At 39.5% G+C, this 22,144-nt stretch overlaps 1 protein-coding gene and 1 pseudogene across 1 annotated transcript in view; one reads left to right on the top strand and one right to left on the bottom strand.

The window, feature by feature from the left end:
- LOC114688245 (cation channel sperm-associated protein subunit beta-like) overlaps positions 1 to 22,144 on the bottom strand; it is a 72,031-nt gene that overhangs the window by 33,154 nt on the left and 16,733 nt on the right. Inside the window, exons 5-7 of the mRNA XM_037211000.1 lie at positions 13,766 to 13,826; positions 5,425 to 5,520; positions 2,215 to 2,364 (exon numbers count right to left, since the gene is read on the bottom strand). Coding sequence (XP_037066895.1) covers positions 2,215 to 2,364; positions 5,425 to 5,520; positions 13,766 to 13,826 — 307 coding nt within the window. The remainder of the gene's footprint in view (positions 1 to 2,214; positions 2,365 to 5,424; positions 5,521 to 13,765; positions 13,827 to 22,144) is intronic.
- On the top strand, positions 14,745 to 21,231 carry LOC114688246 (annotated as a pseudogene).

Genomic DNA, 22,144 nt, shown 5'->3' with positions numbered 1-22,144 from the left:
TGTTAAAGATGCTTAATTTTGACTGCATTCAGATTTAGAAGGAGAAACTATTCTTGGATTGGTGGCATGTGTCTTTAATCTCAGGATTTGAGAGCAGAGGCAGGTGGATCTCTGGGTTTAAAGCCAGCCTGGACTGCAGAGTGAGCTCCAGGCCAGGCAAGGCTACCTACTAAGATCCTGTCTCAAAACAACAACAAATGAAGCAAAAGCTTTCATTGAGGACTATTTATTTTTCCAGGAAATCTGTTGCAGGTATTTTTCTTTGACTTTCTTCGTTCTTTTATACCAAAGTTTCATTTGTTTTACAGCCTCTGCCTCACTTTTCTTGGTGTGTTGAGGTTTTTTTGTTTGTTTGTTTTTTTTTTTAGCAATTTAATAGTGTTTTTGTTGCAGGGCACATGTAGTAAAAGACAATGAATGTTGGGAGCTTTCAATCTAGGCTTCTTACCTTAAAGGCTTTTTGACACAACACTGAGGGAAACTATCTTCTTTAGAGAGATTGAAAAGTGTACATATTCTGCTAGCTCTTTAGAGCCTCAACTGGAAAAGTAGAATAGTATCTATCAGACCAGCAATCAGCTCTCTCTCTCTCTCTCTCTCTCTCTCTCTCTCTCTCTCTCTCTCTCTCTCTCTCTCTCTCTCTCTCTCTCTCTCTCTCTCTCTCTCTCTCTCTGTGTGTGTGTGTGTGTGTGTGTGTGTGTGTGTGTGTGTCTTCCAATTGATACGACTCAGATTGGCATCCACAAAGCATCTTTGAACAGATTTGCACATTTTCTCCTCCATTCTTTTTGGCCTATAACATGAATGTCCCTTACTCAATAGCAGGCATACTCTGCATTGGGTTCAGACACCTTGCTTAATGAGAAAACTTTGTCATTCTGATAATATAATCCTTTCATTCTTCACCCAGAGCATCAGCAGCAACTTTTGTGATTATGTACTTCTCATAGGAAGTACGAAGATTGCATTCACTGTCTACTTTGATGAGTTTCTGAAAACTGGTAGCTAGAAAGGAGATATTCAGCTTCATTTTGACACAACCAAGAATAAGCCATATCTCGAGTTGAAACTTGTAGATTCATACATATTCTGACTCAGGAAGGGGAGAGAGGTTAGAGTTGAGTCAATGACTGATCATTCCTATGAAGTAAAGCCTTCATGAGATTCTGTAAATTATAGGATTTGGGAACTTCTAGGTTGATATATATATCCTTGTCCTGAGAGATGGTATAATACAGTGCCATGGAACAGAACTCTTGTGATTGGAATCTGTCTAGAACTTACTCTTGGTACCTTTTTGTTTGGTTCTTCACCTGCATTCTTTGTAACAACCTTGACAATACCCTGGTAAATGTGCATGTGAGTTACCCTATGTTTTTTGAACAGTCTAACAAAATCTTGAATTTAAGATGGGACTTATGGGATTCTTCAATTTATAACAGCCAGGTTATAAGCACAGGTCACAACCTGGCACTTGTGACTGGAATCTGAAATAGGAGGTGGAGTCTTTTTGACTTGTGAGAGTTGATGCTGACTCTACCTATTGCCAGAGTTGAAGTGAATCACAGGATACCCACTTGGCATCTTCAGTAAACAGAAAAATTGCTCAGTGTGAGAAATCCATATATTTGATGCCACAAGTGTGATAAACAACATCTAGAGAAAAACAGCCATTTTTCCTCCATATGCCATTAGATATTTAACAATAATTGAAAAATGCATATGTATAAATACAATAAGATAGTGTCTCAGGAATAACAATATTGATTTATGCATAGAAGAAATAGGGAGACATTCTAGAAGCAATAAACAAGCTCTGGGAAGATGCAACAAACTTACAAAGAACAGAGGACAGGTGAATCAAGGTAGCTACCAACTGGTTGATTGATTTGGTTAATTGGTTTTGAAACAAGCTCTAATAAGTGGCTCAGGTTAACCTTAAACTCAACTCAACCGCTCTGCCTTAGACTGCCAAATAGCTGGAATTATAGGCATACACCATCATGCCCAGTTTGAAGTCACCATTCAAATGACAAAAGGCCACAACAAAGGAGTATCTCTCCTAGCATATCACACTGGCAGGTAGAAGACTTGGAGTGACAAACAATAGATTTTACTGTCTGTATGCATTTAGTGTGTATTTCCACTTAAAACCAACTTAACAAATATAAAACAACTGGTTATTTCTAACATCCAATCAGATTGTAAACTTACCATTATATGTTGAGTTCAAAATAAAGCCAAATAATGCAACATCATTGGCACAGGGGCACTTTGCCACTTTGATGTCTATCACGTGTGGAAACAATTTTTGGACCTGTGAGTTACTCATTTTAGATCCAAGAGTCCACTGCAGAATAGGCTCTGTGGAAGACAAATTTAGGCATTTAAACATGGCAGTACTCTTGAAACTGGAACTTCAGTATTTTTCTTTAACGGTTTTGGAAAAACTATGTAAAGGAAATATTATGTTGTCCAAAGCAGGTAGGGGATATAGTAGAGGCTGGAGAGATAGATCAGTGGTTAAGAACACTGGCTGCTCTTTGAGGGGACCTAGGTTTGGTTCCCAGCACCCACAGAGCAGCTCAATATTGTCTGAAGCTCCAGTTCCAGTAGATTCAGTACTCTCTTCTGACATCCCAGGGCACCAGGTATACAGCTGATGCAGACATGTGTACTGGCAAAACACCTACAAACATAAAAACTTTATACATGGGTATAATATGATCTCACTCTTCATCAGTTAAAAATGGGCCAGTTTTTATTATGCAAAGGAAGAAGAATTAAATTCTCTTGATAATACTCTGGAAAAAGGTCATACTGCTGAAGAACACTTAGGATGAAAATTAGTAATTTAGTCATATATGGAAAATACATTGTCGCATGGTCTGTGCTTAGCATTATAAGAGCTGGAACACAGAACAGGGATATTTATAATTGAGGGATCTGCTTCAAAAGCATACATTTCCTTTTGTTCCTTTTGCAATCCCATCAAAACAACAGTAGGCAAATAAAAAGGAGAATAAACCCAGAGTATATACAGTGAAAAAGAGGCATTTTCATCAGTGAACAAGAGACCAACGTCTCTAGGGAATAGGTAGAAGCTGGGAATGGACTTACAGTACAAAAAAAATCCAATGTGAGACATCTTCAGCCTATCAAACACTGCATATCACCTTCCTATGGAAAATCAGGGTTTTTTGTTTGTTTGTTTGTTTTTTAATTTCCCTGCTTTTGTTTTCACCAAGCTCTAACTTAGAAGTTTCCTGCTTTTCTCCATATCTGTTCTTCCCTCTCTGAGAAGCATTCTATGAAATGAAAGAATGGGTGGGGCTCTCCTCAGGATCTCCGTGTAGCCTTGAGCATCACTGAACTCTTACTCACCAGGCTGGAGTAGGCAATGATTCTCTTTGGAAGACTTATTCAGACAAGTGCTACAGTTTTAAAACTTACAATACCTACATGCATATGAAATTACTTGAAGCTAAAGTCAAATTTCCATATATAAAAACAGGAATTCTCTTTTTTTCCTGGGGAAAAGGAACATTGAAAACACACACACACACACTCACACACACACACACACACACACACAAACCCTTTCTTATTTAAAAATTTCAAAAGAATAACATTTTTCCTGTGTTGGAAAAATCAGAGACCAAAGTAACAGAAAAGTACAAAAGTGGTCCAGGTCAACTTGAAAGAATACTACTGTGTGATTTAAAAAACAGTCAAAGAACTTGTAACAACAGAGACAGTTAATAATCAGTTCTTAGCTGTTTATATTCTACAATGCAGTTCTACCTCCTCAAACTTTCAGAAAAAAATCAACAACTGTGTCTAGACCCAAATACCTTGGGAAACTTCCTCTTCCCTCCCCCTACTTTGTGTAAAGCAAGAAAAGCAGTTCATTTCTCTCTGTTTGCTTATTATGCAGTCTAGCTACAGCCAGAAGGGGAAAGAAACAATGTCAACTAAAGTAACTCAGCAGGAAGTTGCTCAGGACTTCAGAGAATCTTCTGGTAAGGAGCTGACTTCATAGGCTGCAATGTGTTTGCAGGCCATTCACACCAGACCTTAGAGAACAAGGAAGTTTGATTCCTCTTGGACTGACAGTGCCTCTGGCCTTAAGGAAAAGCTGCTTGGGGTCAGATGCTGTATTTTAAGTCATAAGAACTAGAGAGTGTTAGTGATCTAAAAGCCTCAGGTGAGCGAGAAATTGGTCAGGAAAGTTGATTTGACTGATAAACACCTTTGGTAAGCTTCTGGTAGGATCAACACACTGACCCTTTTTGGTATTTACCACTTTTCAGCTGTAGGGGAACTGACTTGCCTATGGAAACTTACATTCCCAATGTTCCCCTTTTTGTCATATGAAGTCCCTAATCCCTCATCTGCCACTTGCACAGTCTCCACTCCTGAAGAGACTGAGGCTCTTCAATTGTTCTGATTAAAGAACAGTTCTGTTTCTGGGGAAAAAAAAAACAACAACTAGAGAGCAATTAAGGTTTGTCTGCTTTCAAGTAAGAGAGAGAGAGAAAAGTAGTGACCAATGTGAAGGTAACTGTTGACCTGTGATTAAAAACAGTTTATGTATACGATCCAGAATTTAGACTCACAGCTTGGATCTATTGCAGTCTGTATTAGATATGAAGCAGCACAGACAGGATTTTTAAGCATCTCTTGTGAGGTTCATAGTGAATAAAGACTTAGACCCACACCCTCACCTTTCTCCTTGACTCCCACCTCCTTGTGTTGCCCCTCCTATCTCTAACTTCCAGGAACTGATGCTGCTCTACTTGATTGCTCCAGAAGAAGCAGAGGGTTCATCCTTGATGCCCCACTTCCCTCACCCCTGGCTATCAGGAATCCCATCTGCTCTACTTACAAAGTATTTTCTTTGGGCTGCTACTGCTCACTTTCTGCACTGCATGCACCACAGCCTGAGGCTTACAGGCAGCTCTTGGGTGTGGTAATACAACAGCTGCTAGCCATGGCCTTTATTCCATTCCTGCCATCCTTCCCCAAGAGTAGGTCTCTGGCTGACAAGCACCCAACCCTGGAACCTTTTCCAAAGCTTAAGTCAGAATGTATCACCTTCCTACTCAATGTACTCAGTTGATGCCTTTTTGTTATAGCTAGTAAAAAGCCCCCACTTTTCCCACAATCCCTGCCAGCCTTTCCAAACTCAGGGGATACCAACCACGCCATCATTTTCTGTGCTTCAGCAAGAAGGGATCCTCTCAGCTCCTCAAACAGACCAATCTCATTTCTGCATACTGCCATACGTGTGTTTGTGTGTATTCTTTGTTTGTGCCATCAGACTGTGGTTGTGGCCCTCTAGGATTTGGTGCTGTGTGGTAGTCATCAAAGTTTGTCCAAACAGCATGTGAATTCCGTTCTACTTTATGTGCTGATATTTACCTCGGACAAGATCCAGTAGGGTCCCTTCAGTATTATAAATGTTTAATCCTTCATGCATGGTGACCTTTATTATCCATTCTTCTATAGCTGCGATATCTAAAAATAAAAGATAAACAACTTTTTACATGTCATGCTGATGAAATGGAAGAGTGTGAACACTACCAACAATACCTTTTCTTTTTACAGTCATTTTCACTACATCCATGTGTCACATTTTGCATATTTTTCTGAAACTTATTTTCTGATGAAATATGGAAAAGAATTATGAAATGATTTTACTGCCACAGCAATGTATCTTAGTGCTAATAAATTTAGATCCTAATTTCTCTCCAACAGCTACAGTGAGGAAAAAATATCATATCCTTTTTGTGAAAACAGTATAATATTATTTTAAAGTACCTGTCAAAGAAAAGTACAGGACCTGAGGGTGGCAATATTGAATTTGACTAAATGTGTAAGGAAGGATTAACAATAATTTCTTATCAAACTAGTGCCCATAATGAAGCGGAAGGAATACTTCTAAACACTTTGTACAAGGTCAGTATCACCCTGATAACAAATCAGATAAGGGGTGACCATAAAGAGAAAATGCCAAGTCAACATTCCTGATAAAGCTTAAGGTAACATGTCCTCAAAAAAATACCAGGAGCTGAAGAGATTGTTCAGTGGTTAAAAGCATTTGTTTCTCTTCTAGAGGATTTAGGTTCAGTTGACAGCAACCACAGGGCCACCACAGCCACTTGAACCTCCATTTCCAGGGTTTCAAGCACTCTATTCAGGCCTATGTGAGCTCTATACCCACATGGTTCACATGCATATGTGTAGACAAAACACTCACATAAAATAAGAATAAATAAATCTTTAAAAATACTAGAAAACATAAGTCACTAGCACAGTAAAATGATCATTCACCATTGGATTTATCCCACAGTTTCAATGATAGTTCAATAACAAGAAAGCAAATAGATTTTAAGATGGGCAGTTCTCAGAAGACATGTAAATGGCCAGCTAGTATATAAAACATTACTAATATCCATGGATATGTGATTCAAAACCATGACACGATATCATCTTATGAATAATAGAATATCCATAACCAAAAAGACAAAAGATAATAAGTGCTGGTAAGAATGTTGGGAACTAGTAACCCTTCAACACTGTTATAGGCATATAAATTAATGTAGCCATCAGGGAAAACAGTGTGGATACTTCTCAAAATACTAAAAAATAATCCAGCAATCCTGAGTATGTGGCCAAAGGCAGTGAGATCAATGTGTCAAGGAGATGCCTGTCTGCTGCCATCTTTTTTTTTGTAGTACTGTTCACCATAATCAGAACAGTCACCCAAAATGTCCATTTTCATTGGCATGAATACCAAAAATGTAGTATACCCACACTCATATGAATACTATGAAATCTTATTATTTGAGATAACATGGATGAATCTATGGAACATTATATTAGGTGAAATAACCCAGGCATACTCATTTATATGTAGAATGTAAAGAAGTTGCTTTTATAGAGCAGAACTGAATGGTGGTTCCCAGAGACTTGGGTGTTTAGGTGCTAGGGAGAGATAAGAGGTTGTCATGGGCACATAATTATTCTATTCTATTATAAATAGGAGGATGGAAAGGGCCAGAATATGAAGACAAAAGACAGAAATAAATGAGATATTGTTGGGGTTAGATATCCTTGGGAGAGATGATACGTCGTGAGGAGAGAAGACTTGGTGATGACTACAGATGGCCATAGAGTTTCTGCCCTTGGTGATGAAATGATCTAAAATTGAACTGAAAGATAATTGTACAATTGTGCAGTAAGGCTGTTTTAAAAATAAAATACTGCTAGGTGTGTTTGGCACATGCCTTTAATCCCAGCACTCTGGAGGCAGAGGCAGGAAGATCTCTGTGTCTTTGAAGCCAAATTCCAGGTCAATCTGAGCTACATAGTTAGACCCAGTTTCAAAATAAAAAAAAATATGAAGGGCTAATATTTCACTGAGGATAAACCCTGAAATATATTGTATAAGAGTAGATGGTAATTAGTTAAAATATATAGTAAAACATTGAAAAAATGAAGACATAATGTCCCAATAGTAGAGGTAAAATGGAATCACAAAATGAATTAACATAAAATGAAGACAGAAAAATAGAAATAGTAAATCTGAAGGTAACTGACAAGTGAGTAAAACTTTGTTTGTTCCATTCACAAGATGGTAGATTTCAATAGAATCAAATAAACAATTATGTTAAGTGTAAATGGTCTATAATAACAATTGAAAAACTGAGTTCTCAAAAGATGAAACAGAAATAGCTGAGAAATACTTTAAAATGTTCAAAGTATGTAGATATCAGGGAAATGCAAATTAAATCTACTTCTAGATTTCATCTTACCCCTGTCAGATGGCCTAAGCTATGGATACACAATAGAAGAACTCATTGTCAAAATTGTGTCTATAGTAATAATATTTCACTTTATACTAATGAAAGTACAATTTAAAGAGTAAATTTTAAGATGAGCTTTTAGTAAAAAAAATAATAAATAAACCACAAAAAATTTAAAGAAAAGTCCATTAGTTCAGACATACAGGTTCCATGCAGTATGGCTGTGTGAGGACAACCTTGGGTATCAATCTGTGACTTTCACCTTGTTTGAAGCATGTTATCTTTTTTGATATTTTGTAGGGCAAAGAAGTCTCTGGGGATTCTCCTGTTTCTACTGTCATCTCTCCATAGGAACATTGGAATACAGGTGCACACTACAAAGTCAATCTTTACATGGCTCCTAGGGATCTGACCTCAGCTCCTCATGCCTGTGAGGAAAGCATGAGCAGACAGGCATCTTTGATATCAACCTTGACACATTGATCTCACTGCCTTTGGCTACATACCCAGTGTAGGATTGCTGGATTATTTTTAATATTTTGAGAAGTATCCACACTGTTTTCCCTGATGGCTACATTCATTTACATGCCTATAACAGTGTTAAAGGGTTACTAGTTCCCAACATCCTTACTAACACTTATTACCTTTTGTCTTTTTGGTTATGGACATTCTATTATTCATAAAATGATATTGTGTCATGGTTTTGAATCACATTTCCATGGATATTAGTAATGTTTTAAATACTAGCTGGCCATTTACATGTCTTCTGAGAACTGCCCATGTGAGGAAAGCATTTACTGTAGAGTCAAATTTTAGTAGATGAATAAAGGATAAAGATAGTGATATAGTCCATGTCATCTCTCACAGCTACAGCTTCTGTCTTTATTGCTGACCTTTCCTTATCTGTCACTTCTACCCTATCCTCACCCCTCATCATTTAGTAGGGCACACTATTACCCCATAGTTAGAGAGGTAGGTCTGCACAAGTCCTATTCCACTCTCCCCATGTTCATTTGGCTGCATATTTTATTGGCACATAAGTAAATTTTGGACCAACAATGAGCAAAGTGATGATAGTCTCCTGAGAATCTGGAATTGGCTGACCTCTAGGAAAAATATATAAAGATTCAAAACTTCTAAGTTAGCTTTAGATAGCCAGTTTTCAGAGAAAGAAAATAGATTCTAGAAAACATAAAAAGTTAAGCAAGGCATGGTGACAGTATTTCCTGGGTTCCCAATTGCTTTCTATTTCTTATTTGTATTTCCTTTGTGTAACGTGGCTGCATTTTTGTCATTGGTTTTTACAAACTAAAATTTCTTAGCTGGGTGTGGTATGTGCCCTTGGAAGGCAGATGAAGGCAGATCTTTGTAAATTCCAGGCCAGCCAGGGCTACATACCGAGATCATGTCTCTAAAAAAATATAAGCAAATAAGTAAATGAAATAGTGTGCCCTACTAAATGATGAGTGGTGAGGATAGAGGCTTAGGCTCTGTTTGATGGAAAAGTGTAGAGATGATCTGAACTCTTGGCTGGAATACTCTGTGAGGCTGGACCATCTTGGCTAGCAGCTTTGAAGTTGTTCTGGATGCAGAATTTTGAGAAAAGTGCAACTGAGGCATTCTGAGAGGCTGGATCATCTGGGCTACTTGCTTTTATTGGTGTAAAGTCCTGTTCTTTTTCTAAAAACACAAAAACTTTTCTTTCTTTTTTTTTTTTTGGTTTTTCAAGACAATGTTTCTCTGTGTAACAGTTCTGACTGTCCTAGAACTCATTTTGTAGATGAGGCTGCATTGAACTTAGAGATCCACCTGCCTCTGCATCCCTACATGCTTGGAATAAAGCATGTGCTCCCACCACTCAGCAACACAAAAATATTTAAAGGTAACACATATATCTGTATTAATACAAGTATGGAATGTTTAGTGTGTACAAGTCAGCTAAAGACGATTTTTTTGTTTCATGTTTGAGCAGGTAAAAGGCATTTGCTAACTTTATGTTTGTTTGTACCATATAACCAAACTGTAATATAAAAGTATGGCATGTAATTAATAAGTCATAATGACTCTGTAACAAACAAGATTTATCATGTCTCATCCAGTCTCAGAGCCATTCCCAAGCTGAGGTATCAGCATACATGTCACTTGTCTTGTATTCTTTTCTGTCTTCCTTTTTTATGTCTGTAGCCAAGATCTTCAGGAGGTCTCCCTTGGTCAAATCTGATCTCTATTTACTTTGAAGGAATCCACAGCCTTTTGTTTCCTGTGGAAACAAAGGCATAGCCTCTCCCCTAACACAATACATTTCACGACTTCCATCCTAAAGGCAAAATATTTCTAAAATATATAGGTTGGTTTAATCCAGCAGTCCTTTCCATAATCCAAAGTCTCTCAGCAGCTGTCATTTGCTCATCAACATTCAAAAAATTCCAAGTCAATAAAGTACCATGCAGGATCCAGATGCTCTGTATTTCCCATCTTTATGTGGCTTATTTTTTATATTACTTTACTCTTACTTTAAAAATTTTACTTTATTATTTTTAAACCATTTTTTCTATGATTGTTTATACTCATTTTCTTTTCTTTCTTCAATATCTTAGCATGCTTTTATACATACTTTCCCTTTTTAGAGGTTTGCTGTGTCTGGACCTGGCTTTACTAAGTGCCTGCATCTTAATCCGACCACATGGGACAGATCTTAAACTGCTGTCAGCTGCTGAGTGACTCAGCTTATCACATGGCACTGGTGCATGGGGATGGCAGCTAGCTCCAGGCTTCAGGCAGCAGACAGGAATCTCTGTATGCTGCTGAGTACTGGCCCACCTGAGAGACTGCAGGACTAGGAATCCACATCTGGCTCCTTGTCCAGAACTTTTCTTAGCTTTTTCAGGCTCTATATTTGGATATTCAAACCCCATGTTAGGTGTCATATGTAACAAGGTTTCTCTGTCCCACCAGCCAGCTCTAAAATAATGTCATGGAGATTTCTTATTAATTATGAAAGCTCAGCCTAATAAGCTTGTTCTTAACTAGCTCTTATAACTTAAATTAACCCATTTATATTAGTTTATGTTCTATCACATGGCATTATCTTTCTTCCATCTTGTACCTCCTATTTCCATTCTGTGTATCTTGGCTTCTCCTGCCCCTAGATTCCTCCTCCTCTTCCATTCTCTCCCCAGAAATCCCACCGATACCTCCTGCCAAGCTATTGGCCATTCAACTCTTCATTAAATCAATCACAGCAATATATCTTCACATAGTGTACAAACATTCCAAAACAACTTGAAGGAATAAAACTGGATCTGATCCAAAGGTTCCTCCCTGAGGACTACTCATCATAGTAATGGAAGGAGTTATGCAAACTGCCAAGAGAGAAACCCGATCAATAGTCCTACCAAGTTGTGATTAGTGTAAATCACAACAATGACCAGCACAGCAAAGCTATCCCTGGAGGTGCCAGAGTGATGCTTGTATATTGGTAGTAGTTAACAGCTGACTAATTAGACTAAAAGTTCACACAGTAGTAGGGAAATAATGCTGGGAATCGTGCACTTAGCTAACTACCTATGGCTGATGAAGCCATGGAATCTAGAGGAGGACCTATTACTACTATTTTTCCAAATCACTATAATCTCTAACTGCATTCTCTTCTTCTTCTTCTTCTTCTTCTTCTTCTTCTTCTTCTTCTTCTTCTTCTTCTTCTTCTTCTTCTTCCTCTCCTTCTCCTCCACCTCCTCCTCCTCCTCTTCCTCCACCTCCTCCTTCTCCTCCACCTCCTCCTTCTCCTCCCCTCCCCCTCCTCCTCCTTCTTCTTCCTCTTCTCCTCCTCCTCTTCCTCATTCTTTTGAGACAAATTTCTCTGTGTAACAGTTCTGGCTGTCCTGGAACTCTCTTTGTAGACTAGATTGGTCTCAAATTCACAGAGATCTGCCTGCCCATGCCTCCTTAGTGCTGAGATTAAAGGTGTGTGCCACTATGCCTGACTTCTAACTGCATTCTTAATACTTTTCCTTACAGCCACAGATACATGTAGCTCTTGCCTCTTATCAAAGAAGCTTCTTTTCGCAGCAAAAACTATTAGAGAAAGTCATATTGGTCAAAATGTAGAGAACAACAGACCATGGAGTCCCGAGGGATGGTCTTGCTGTACACTGTGAATATGTGTTGTTACTATTGGTTAATAAAGAAGCTGTTTGGGCCTATGGCAAAATAGGATATAGTCACGTGAGAAATCCAAGAGAGATACAGGGAGAAGAAAGGTGGAATCAGAGAAACACTGAGTGCTGCCAGGGGAACAAGATGAAATGGAACACTGGTAAAGCCATGAGATATGTGGCAATACCCAGATTAATAGAATTGGGTAAATCCAAGATAAACAAGCTAGATAGCTATATGCCTGAGCCATAGACCAAATAGTTTGTAATTAATATAAGCCTCTGTGTGCTTATTTGGAACCAAGTGGCTGCAGGACACAGGAAAACTTCTGGATGCACATAGAGTGCCCAGCTACATGTATAACACAACCCCTACACCTAAGGCTCAGAGAACATTGTGGAACCACTGGTGTGGTGGTGGAAAGATTGTGAGAGCTAGTAAGGACCAGGATGTTACTTGCAAGATTGCATCTTCTATATAACAGGAAAAATGCACTCATGAAATCAAAAATATATGGTTGCCAAAACAAATCTGAATAATAAATAACAGCACCAATCACCCAACAACTTTTGAAGGGGTAATTATGTTCCATCCTTAGACAAATGGCTATAGGCAATTATGATGGCTGAGGCAGGGAGATGTTGAAATAAAAAATAAAAAAAAAATATTTTCATTTCTATAGGCAAAATTAATTCAGTATTTATTTTGCACATATCATTAGAGTTCCACCATTTTTCAAATATGGGAATATATCCCCTACTGAAAAGATATTAATTTGGTCCACTAGCTCAATATTCCCAACTCCTGGAATTTGATATTCCTCCTTTTCTCCCTCTGGGTATTACAGCAGTATGTGATGTTATACTTCCACACACCACTTATGAGTAGGTTCCATAACAAAATAATACATCACATATTACATCCTGTAACATTTTCAGATTAATTCCACTTCAATAAAATATATCAAGGCCCAATTTCCCCAGTATTACAATTTCCACTTTCTGGAAAATGGGTTTGTTTTAAATAAGGAATGGTATAAAAATACATACTGCTATATAATAAAAACATGTTAGCCCAGTCAACTTGTAAGACTGCCAGAGAAAATGCCCAGTTAAATTTGAATTTTAGATAAACCACAAATAATTATTAGTATGTCCCATACAAGTATATGAGGCATTTATATGATGTCGTATGGAACATTCCTCCAAATTATAATGTTCTCTCCAAACTGAAACATTTCCTCAAGGGGGCAAGCCTTGGCTCACCAGTGCCAGTAGGTAAACCAAAGGGTACAAATCCAGAACAGAACTATGGAAGATTCTTCGTGCCTCCCCCCACTATGTAAGGGGGAGTAACAGCTGCAGAGGGTAGAGATGGACTAGACATCCCAGGAAAGAGAGTTGTCCAACTGTGGAGCTGCAGCAAGCTTGTAGAAAGCTACAGGGCTGCAGGTTTGGGGAGTTACAACCCAAGTGAGGGTGAGCTTTCCGGTGATGCAGCCACACTTGAGTTATCCCTGTTCCTCATGAGGAACCCCTCACAACACGCTTAGGAACCCCCTGAAAAAAACTCAGTGGTTCCCCAAAATGGACACTGGTACAATAGTTACTTCAGTCTGCTGCTGGCTCCCTTTCTGGGGTGAGTAGACAGAGTAGACACATGTGTTGCATCTCCCCAGGAAATGTCTGTCAACAACACATGAGATAAGGCATAATTTATTACATGAAGTCAATGCTTTTATTTGCTAAATATGGCAATCCAGACCCATGAGTACAAGAATTACTTCAGATCCCTCTTACCTGTGTTTACTGTGATGCTTTCTCTAGGAATATCAATGAACCAGAGAGCCCGATTGTTGAACTTGAAGAAAGAAGAAATCAGCATACATTATTTTACAACATTAATAACAACACTTACTTTGGCATCCTGCCCAATAATTTAAAAATTAAATTAGTTAAAAATAACCAAATATATATACATATGTCCACTTATAGATAAAGGGTTTTCAATAGCAAATTTCACTCTTAGGGATTATCCCCATGTTATACTCACATGTGAGTGAAATCATACACACACACACGCACACACACACACACACACACACACACACACACAAACACACACATTGCATTGTTTGTAATAGCATATTGTTGGCAATGCTAGATATATCTATCTATCTATCTATATATATATATATATATATATATATATATATATATATATTCACATGTTAGAACACCCCAGGAAGCACAAAGCTGAATCATTACAGAATCAAGGCATGGACTGGCAAAACATTTCGAAATTTAAAATGGAAATGCCAGGAACAGGAGAGCATTAAGAATGGGGAGCTTTAAAATTCAGTCTAAACCTCCTGCTACACCAGTGTAGAAAACACTCCCAGAACAGCTTTAAAAAGATAAGTATGAGGGTAGGGGAGCCCTGACAGGTTTCTAACAGCCCTGTCAAAAACCAGGCTTTAGTTTCGGTTTACTGAAGTTGAACAAGCAGTTCTCAGGAAGACCACAACTCAGGGGCAACCAATCAACAGGTACCCCACAGCCATCTGCTAGCTAAAGATGGCTGTCCCTACTCTGTTGCTGGAAAGTCCCTAACCACTAGAGCCACCCACCAATAAGCCCCCAGACTAATCTTTTCTCCACCAATCATCCTCCAGACGAATTTCTCCTCCCAGAAATTCCCCTAGTCCTGCTTAAAAGGAGCTGACAAGCTTCTCTTGGTGTCACCAATTGCTACTTTGTCAGATGGTCAGTCCCCAACATGTTGGTAATTTTAATAAATGCTCTTGTTGATTGCATATGTGAGTGGTGGTCTTTTGTGAGATTTCTCATGGAACCTAACAAAAAGCAGTGGAAGAAAAAAAAAAAAAAACCTAGAAGCATATTAACCATCAGAACTACAGGTAAGACAGTTTGCAGTTTTTTTCTTTTTTACCAAGGAAATTATCTGCTTTAGACTAACAGTAAAAATTGCATTTCTTAGAAGAATGAACCAGAATCCAGAGTTGCCACATGCTGCCTACCATGTCCAGTTTTCAACCAAAACAATGACAATAGGGGAAAAAAGGCAAATGTAACTGATTGAGAGGGCCAGGCAGATATCATGACAGGCTGCCCTAATAACTAAATTAAGAACTAGGTCTCAGTTCCTGCTTCTTGGAACCAAGGAGACAGTTTCTGAGCAAGAGCCATGAACAAAGAACAATCAATCTTCAACACCTCTGACAGCAGGGATGAGGGAGATAGTACATACCAGGCCTGTGCCAGCCCCAACAGTCAACACATACTAGGCAAGCCAGCCTCTGCAGTCAATAGCTCAAGGTAATAACCAAATAAGGACAAAGCCTGGGACTCATCCAGGCTTGCCCCCAAAAGGAAAAGCTATAGCCTTAACCAGTCTGTGACTAGCCCTAGCCCATTAGAACATACTACTATGATTGCCACTTGCTTAAGCCAATCATATCTGAGATGGCCTAACTGCCCTAGGAACTCCCCTTGGTTGTGCTTAAAAGAAGCCTGGGAGCTTCTCTTGGGGTCATTGCCATTTTGCCTTTGAGTAGGATGGACGGCCCCAGGATACTAGAAAATAAATGGTCTTGCTGATTGCATATGTAGATGGTGGTCTTTTGTGGGACTTCTCCAGGACCCTAACACTGATATTATGGGGGCAAATGTAGAGTCAGTTGACTCAGTTTGGCTAACAGGTTGTAGGAAAAAGGGCCAGCTAAAGAAACCCATCTTCACCCTGGAGCCCAGAACCAGTGAAAGAAACACACCATGGATCTGAGACCCAAGCCAGTGAAAAAAATACTTTATCCCTGAACCCATAATCAAAGGGGCATGCCTTGACTCTGAAACCAGTACCAAAGAAGCATACTTTTTCCCTAGAATCACAGTCAGTGAAAGAAATATGCTGAACTTAATCATCTGAAGTATCAGGTTCAACAGCTACAATTCTTACTGCTCCAGGCCTCGGGGAAGTAGTCTGCCTGTATCTATAAACATAGAACCAAAAGAGACTCTTCAATCTCTGATGTAAAAGAATCAGTCCCTGGTAGAAGAGAATGAAAATTTAAGTCACGTTCTGAGCAAGGCAGCTGGTCAGAGATTGCAGATGTTGGAAAGGATCATTACTACAGAACAAGCAAATGAGAAAATTAACACCAAGCTACAAGAGCTCAGGCATCACGCAGCCTGTAAACTGGATCTTCAAAAGCTAATGGAGACTTTGGAAAACCAGAAATTAATAGAAAATGCAGAGCTAATTTGCAGTCTGCAACAAGTTATTATTTTTCTGTCGGATGAAACCATTGCTTTTGTAGCTGCAGCCACAGAATCGGCAATGGAACTAGATGGTCAAGTTACCATTAGTCCAGAGACTAGTAGGTCTTCTGATGCATTCACCACACAGCACACTCTATATCAATGCTGCAGGCCTCAGGAATATATCATAAGAACTCAGCTGGTTATGGCAAAGTCCCTACATGGAGGAATCAGAGAATTCCTCCAGAGGAAGCCAAATCCCAAGGAGTTTTTGGTGCTACTTGGCTTGTTATATATCAGCTGTATTCTGTTATGAAAAGTCACGTGTGCCTTCATAGTTTTCCCAATTGGCTTTTCCCTAAGAAGGGCTAACAGTGTGGACTGGTCACTCTCTGGACATACACATTCTAGGTATTTGGAGAACAGCCTCGGGAAAGGCTTTCTCTGGAATCAGGTATCTTCCTTAGCCACTTTCAAGGATTACAGGAAATACCACCCAGGTGGGGGCCCAACTTCCAAGGACTAACAATGATAGCAGCCCACGTGCAAGTCTCCTGACTTAAGGTAAATTCCACAAGGAGACACTGCCTAGGAGAAGTGGACATTAAGGAATAGCTTTACACAATTTAGCTCGGACCCTCCCTTTATATACCGGGACTTCCACAGCACAGGACAGAGAAGAAAAAAGAGAATGGAAGAACTAGATGGGCTAGATTGAAGGGCTAGAAGAGAGGACTAGAGGAATGAGATGGAAGATGAGGAAGAGCCAGATGGGGAGAACAACATGAGGAAGACCCAGATGAGAGAGAAGGAGATGGGAGAGGAGCTCATAGAGGAAAGAACTAGATAGATGAGAACCTAGAAGAAACAGAACTAGATGAAGGAATTAAGATAGAACCTAGAGGGGACAGTAGATAAATATAGAGAGAAATCAGGCAAGAAAGGAGCTAGACATGAGAGCAGAATAGAAGCTGTATACAAAGAGAACTATCACAGAAGAATAAAGTGTATGAACTAAGGAGTTTTGTGTGCATAGATTCATTTCTTTTCATCAAAGATTAATTATCAGCTTGTTGTAGATTCTTCCCAGACCCTGGGAGGGGACTATCAAGGGGCTGGACCCCCCATAGTCCCTGATACATCAAGCTCAGATGTCTAAGGAACTCTGCTGAGTTTAATAAAGCTCTTGCACTGAAAGAGGACCTGGCTAGGAAGATAACTTTCAGTGATGGCCAACAACAGTCCATTCAGTGCCTGTATGAGGCTAACAACATCAAAAGTCTAAAATCAGAAGTCAGCAGTCTGCAGAAGGAAAAGGAACAGTTGCTTCTGGAACTTCAGGCAGCCAAGAAGGATGTCAACCAGCCCAAGTTGAATGAGCTTCACAACAAATGTCTACAAGAGCTGGAGGCTCAAATAGCTGATTTGAAGAAGAAACTAAATGAACAGTCCAAGCTTCTTAAACTGAAAGAGTCCACTGAAAGGACTGGCTCCAAATTGACTCTGGAGATACAGATGATGAAAACCCAGCGAGCACAGTTAATGCGTCAGATGAAGAAAGATGCTGAGAAGTCTAAACAGTAGAAGAAACCAAAGGACAAAGAAGTAATCCAGTTAAAAGAACAAGACTGTAAAAAGGCGATACAAACTGCTCAAACTTGGAAGAGACTTCCAGAAACAATCTAATGTTCTCAGGCAGAAAACTGAAAAGGTAGCAGCTGCCAACAAGTACCTCAAGGATGCCCTCAAAAAGCAATAGGAAGCTGCAGATAAATTGAAAGAAACTCAGAGCCATGGACAGAAGGCACAGAAGCATGAGTGAAGAACTGGCTTAGAAATGAAATTGAAATTATGGTCAGTACAGAGGAAGTCAAACGCCATCTGCATGACCTTCTTGAAGAGTGAAAGATCCTAGGCCTGGATGCGGGTCAACTTAAAGAAAACAAGGAACCTGGGGAGAACCCACCCCCTACACTCCCCTGTAGCAGGATTCTTAAAAGTTCTTATTAATAAAATCAAACCCGAGGCGAGTTATTGGGGTCAATGCTGGTAGATCAGAGAGACAGAATAAGCCACAGCTATCTCACCTTGCCAGATCCTCAGCTGGTCTTGTCTCCTCAGACTGGAGGCCTCTGAGTCCTCATCCGGAATGGGTCTCAGCTGAATTACTGCTCAAAAGCCTGAATGCTTAACCAGCCAAAACTTAACCAGCCAAATTCTTCTAGTTTCTGGTTCTCACGCCTTATATATCTTTTTGCTACCACCACTCCCTGGGATTAAAGGCTGGGTTTCTGGGATTAAAGGTGTGTGTCACCATGCTTGGCTATTTCCAATGTGGCCTTGAATTCACAGAGATCCAGAGGGATTTCTATCTCTGGAATGCTAGGATTAAAGGTGTGAGTGCCACCATTTTCTGGCCTTTGTATCTAGTGGCTGTCTGTTCTCTGACCCCAGATAAATTTATTAGAATACACAATACCACCACATTTCCTCTCTTTTTGTCTAAAATTAAAGAAAGCTTATAACTAATACAAGAAAAACTATCTTCAATAAGCATATGCAATATACAGTCAAGATTACATTAACAATGTCTAGTCCATTAACATTTGACAGATCCAGACAAAAAGCTCCATTATATATATTAACAATGTCCAGTCCAGTAACATCTGATCAACTCAGACCAAAAATTTTCATTACTTATCTTATTTAAAACAAGTAGTTCCTTTTTAAAAGTAGATTCCATAATCTCCCTTTTTATCTTATCATATCCATATATTCTCTTTTTTCTTTTCATAATAGATTCATTAGTCTACCTTTTGTCATTTTTATATCTTCCCCTTTTTCTTCAGTGTAGATTCAGTGATCTACCTATTTATCCTATTATTTCTTTATCTTTTTTTCTCAGAGTAGATTCGATGATCTATCTCATATCTATATTCTCTTTTTCTTTTTGCTTTCTAGGGGTGAAGATATCTTTAGGGAATCTTGAAAAGAAAATTTTTGGGGTTAATCATCAAGTCCTGTATTGTTTGTCCAGTCTCTGCATAATAGGAAAGTTCAGGGCTTGTTTCAAGTCCTTGTTTGAGTAGTCTGTCAGGCTGGATCATCTCAACTAGTCCTCTCAAAATTGTTCTGATCAGTTTGTAGTCCAAAGTCGATTCTTCCATGGTGTTAATCGGCTTAATGGCTTTATCATAGTCTATGTGGAATCATCGTTGTAGGATCCTGTCATCTTTTTGAAGATTTCAAAGTCACTGTTAGGCATGGTCATGGTTTCCTGCAGACTTTTTTTTTTTTTTTTTGGTGCTTCCTCTGTGGTTTGGAGCAATCACAGTCTGATAAATGTCTGTCTCTCGGAACCATGAACATTCTTCCCTAGAATAGAAAATCTTCACAACAATTTCTCCCCACCATTTGTCTTGCCAAACTTTTCCAAACTGACCTTTGTCGATGCTTTCTTGTAACACGATGGTCCTGGCAATTCTTCTCTGAACCAGCAGCAGTAAACCCTTCGTCCCAGGTAGCAGCATCACTGCAGTCACCAACATGATGAGAAGGAGCTGGCAACGTGTAGCCACTGCTTCCATGGTCCCACCACTGTTTGTGGTTCAGTCCGGGCCAAAGCTTCTCCCAAGCCTCCTAGGCCGGCCTCAAACTCCGGATCCTACTGCCTCTGTCTCCTTCAGCACTCCCCAGAGGAGCACATTCACTAGTGATGAAGTATGTGGTCATGTTTCAGATCCAGAGGATTCTATTACAGAGCAGATTAAAAGCCTAGAGTCTGAAATGGAACTCAGAAGTGCTCAGATTGCTGACCTACAGCAAAAGCTCCTGGATGCAGAAAGTGAAGACAGGTCAAAAAGACACTGGGAGAATATCACTACTATTCTGGAAGCCAAATGTGCTCTAAAATATTTGGTTGGAGAGCTGGTCTCCTCTAAACTATGGGTCATCAAGCTTGAAAGCAACCTGAAACAGAGCCAGGACGGCTATTCTAAAATGCATAAGGAGCAGAGGCACGTTGTGGTAGAGACAGAATGGAAAACTGAGTTGTTCAAGGTAGGGTAAATGTACCAAGAGAAGGTGCTCTATCTTATCAGTCAGCTTCAGCAAAGCCAAAGAGCAGAGAAGCAGCTGGAGGTGTCGATCAGTGGAAAGGAGCAGCAGCTGCTGAAGACACTGCAGTGTCAGGAGGAACAGTTTAGGAAAATGCAGGAAGTGTGTGAGCAAAAGCAGCAGCTTTTGCAAGAGAATGAAGCCATCAGACAAAAACTTAGCATTTTTCAAGGTGCCTAAGGCCAGAAATCTCATCTTCCTAAGTAAGACCTTCCATCTCCAAATTCTTCCTTTGACTACATTCCACCTCCACCCAAACCATCCCGTGTTGGAGACAAGTTCCTGGAACACAGCATAGACATTGATTATCTAATATATCTTTCAGAGGATTCTGTAAATGAGTCTGAAGATGGTGATGCCAATGATGAAGAGTGGAAACCAAGGAAACAGGCTAAGGTATCCAGGAAGACCATCCAAGGGTGTTCCTGCAGAGGATGGTATAGGAACAAACACTAATGGGTGCAGGAAACAAGGGTTGGACTGCAGTGTGGCCTGTGGATATGACCCCACCAAGTGCCAGAATCGCCAGCAAGAACAAGATAGCTTGGGCACTATTGAGTGGAACCAGGATTCTTAAGCTCTTTCAAACTGGAGGATCCTACAGAGGTGACCCCAAACTGTGCTTCTTCAACCCTGTCTGTGCCACTCCCGATACTAAGATCCTAAAAGAGATGAGTGATATGGATCGGGTTCTGTCAAGGAAGACTGTTCTTGCCGTTTCTTCAGATCTCCCAGACATAAAACATAGAGCAACAGAATCCCAAGAAAATAAGGCTGCAGGGAAGAAGAGGAAATGAGCTCTGGCCAGCAATAGCAGCTTCTCAATGTTGTCTGCTCACATAGATGGGGCTGAGGTCTTCCTCTCTTGAACCTATCTCAGCTTGAAGGAGAAGCCTGTTCCAGATGGAGGCTGGGCTCAGGTCCTTCACCCCACCTCAGGAATTGGGCGGAGATCATTCCTGTCCTGACTGTGTCTGTAATTTAAATATTTTAACAGGACCCACAAATTGTTTTCACTTTTCAATGTTAAATATATCAACCGTAGCTATTCGAAAATGAGTCTTATGTATTGTAATATACAAAAATGGATGACAAAATTTTCAATGTGCAAAAAGGAAAGCAAAAGCTATAGAATCCTGGAACAAAGATAGGGATAAACCTGTAAGATCTTGGATCAGAAAATGGTTTTTCTACACATGACACAAAATGCACAAGTCACAAAACTTTTAACTTTTAGAGTAGAAGAAAATATTTGCAAATCACCTATCTTATAAGTGAGCTGTACCTGGAATATATAAATAACTGTGATAATTTATCAATGTAAACAGAAACCCCATTAACAGTGAGCAAGGAATTGGAATAACCATTTCCCCTAAGAAGAATTTCAAGTGCCCAATAAGCCCAAGAAGTGATAGACAGCATTAAAGACATGCACATCAAAACCATGATGAGGTAGCATTTTGTATGTTCTTGGAGATTATAGTAAACATTGGTGAGGATGTAGACAAATTGTGACCAAGTAGTCAGGGGTAGGAAAAGAAAAGAGTACTAATACCTTGGAAAACAGCGGTTCCTCACCATATAACCCAACAATTCCATTCCTGGCTATGTATCTCAAATAAATGAAAACCTATTTCCACAAAAAGAACCATATACACAGCAGCAGCAGTTATAAGAGCCACAGATAGAAAGTAGTCCAATATTCACCTTCTGAAGGATAAACAAAATGTGCTACGTCTACAGTAGTGAATTACTTACCCATAGAAAGAACAAAGCATTGAC

The sequence above is a fragment of the Peromyscus leucopus genome, chromosome 14 (assembly GCF_004664715.2).
Source record: "Peromyscus leucopus breed LL Stock chromosome 14, UCI_PerLeu_2.1, whole genome shotgun sequence".
Classification (NCBI taxonomy): domain Eukaryota; kingdom Metazoa; phylum Chordata; class Mammalia; order Rodentia; family Cricetidae; genus Peromyscus; species Peromyscus leucopus.
This window is presented reverse-complemented; position numbering and strand designations above follow the sequence as displayed.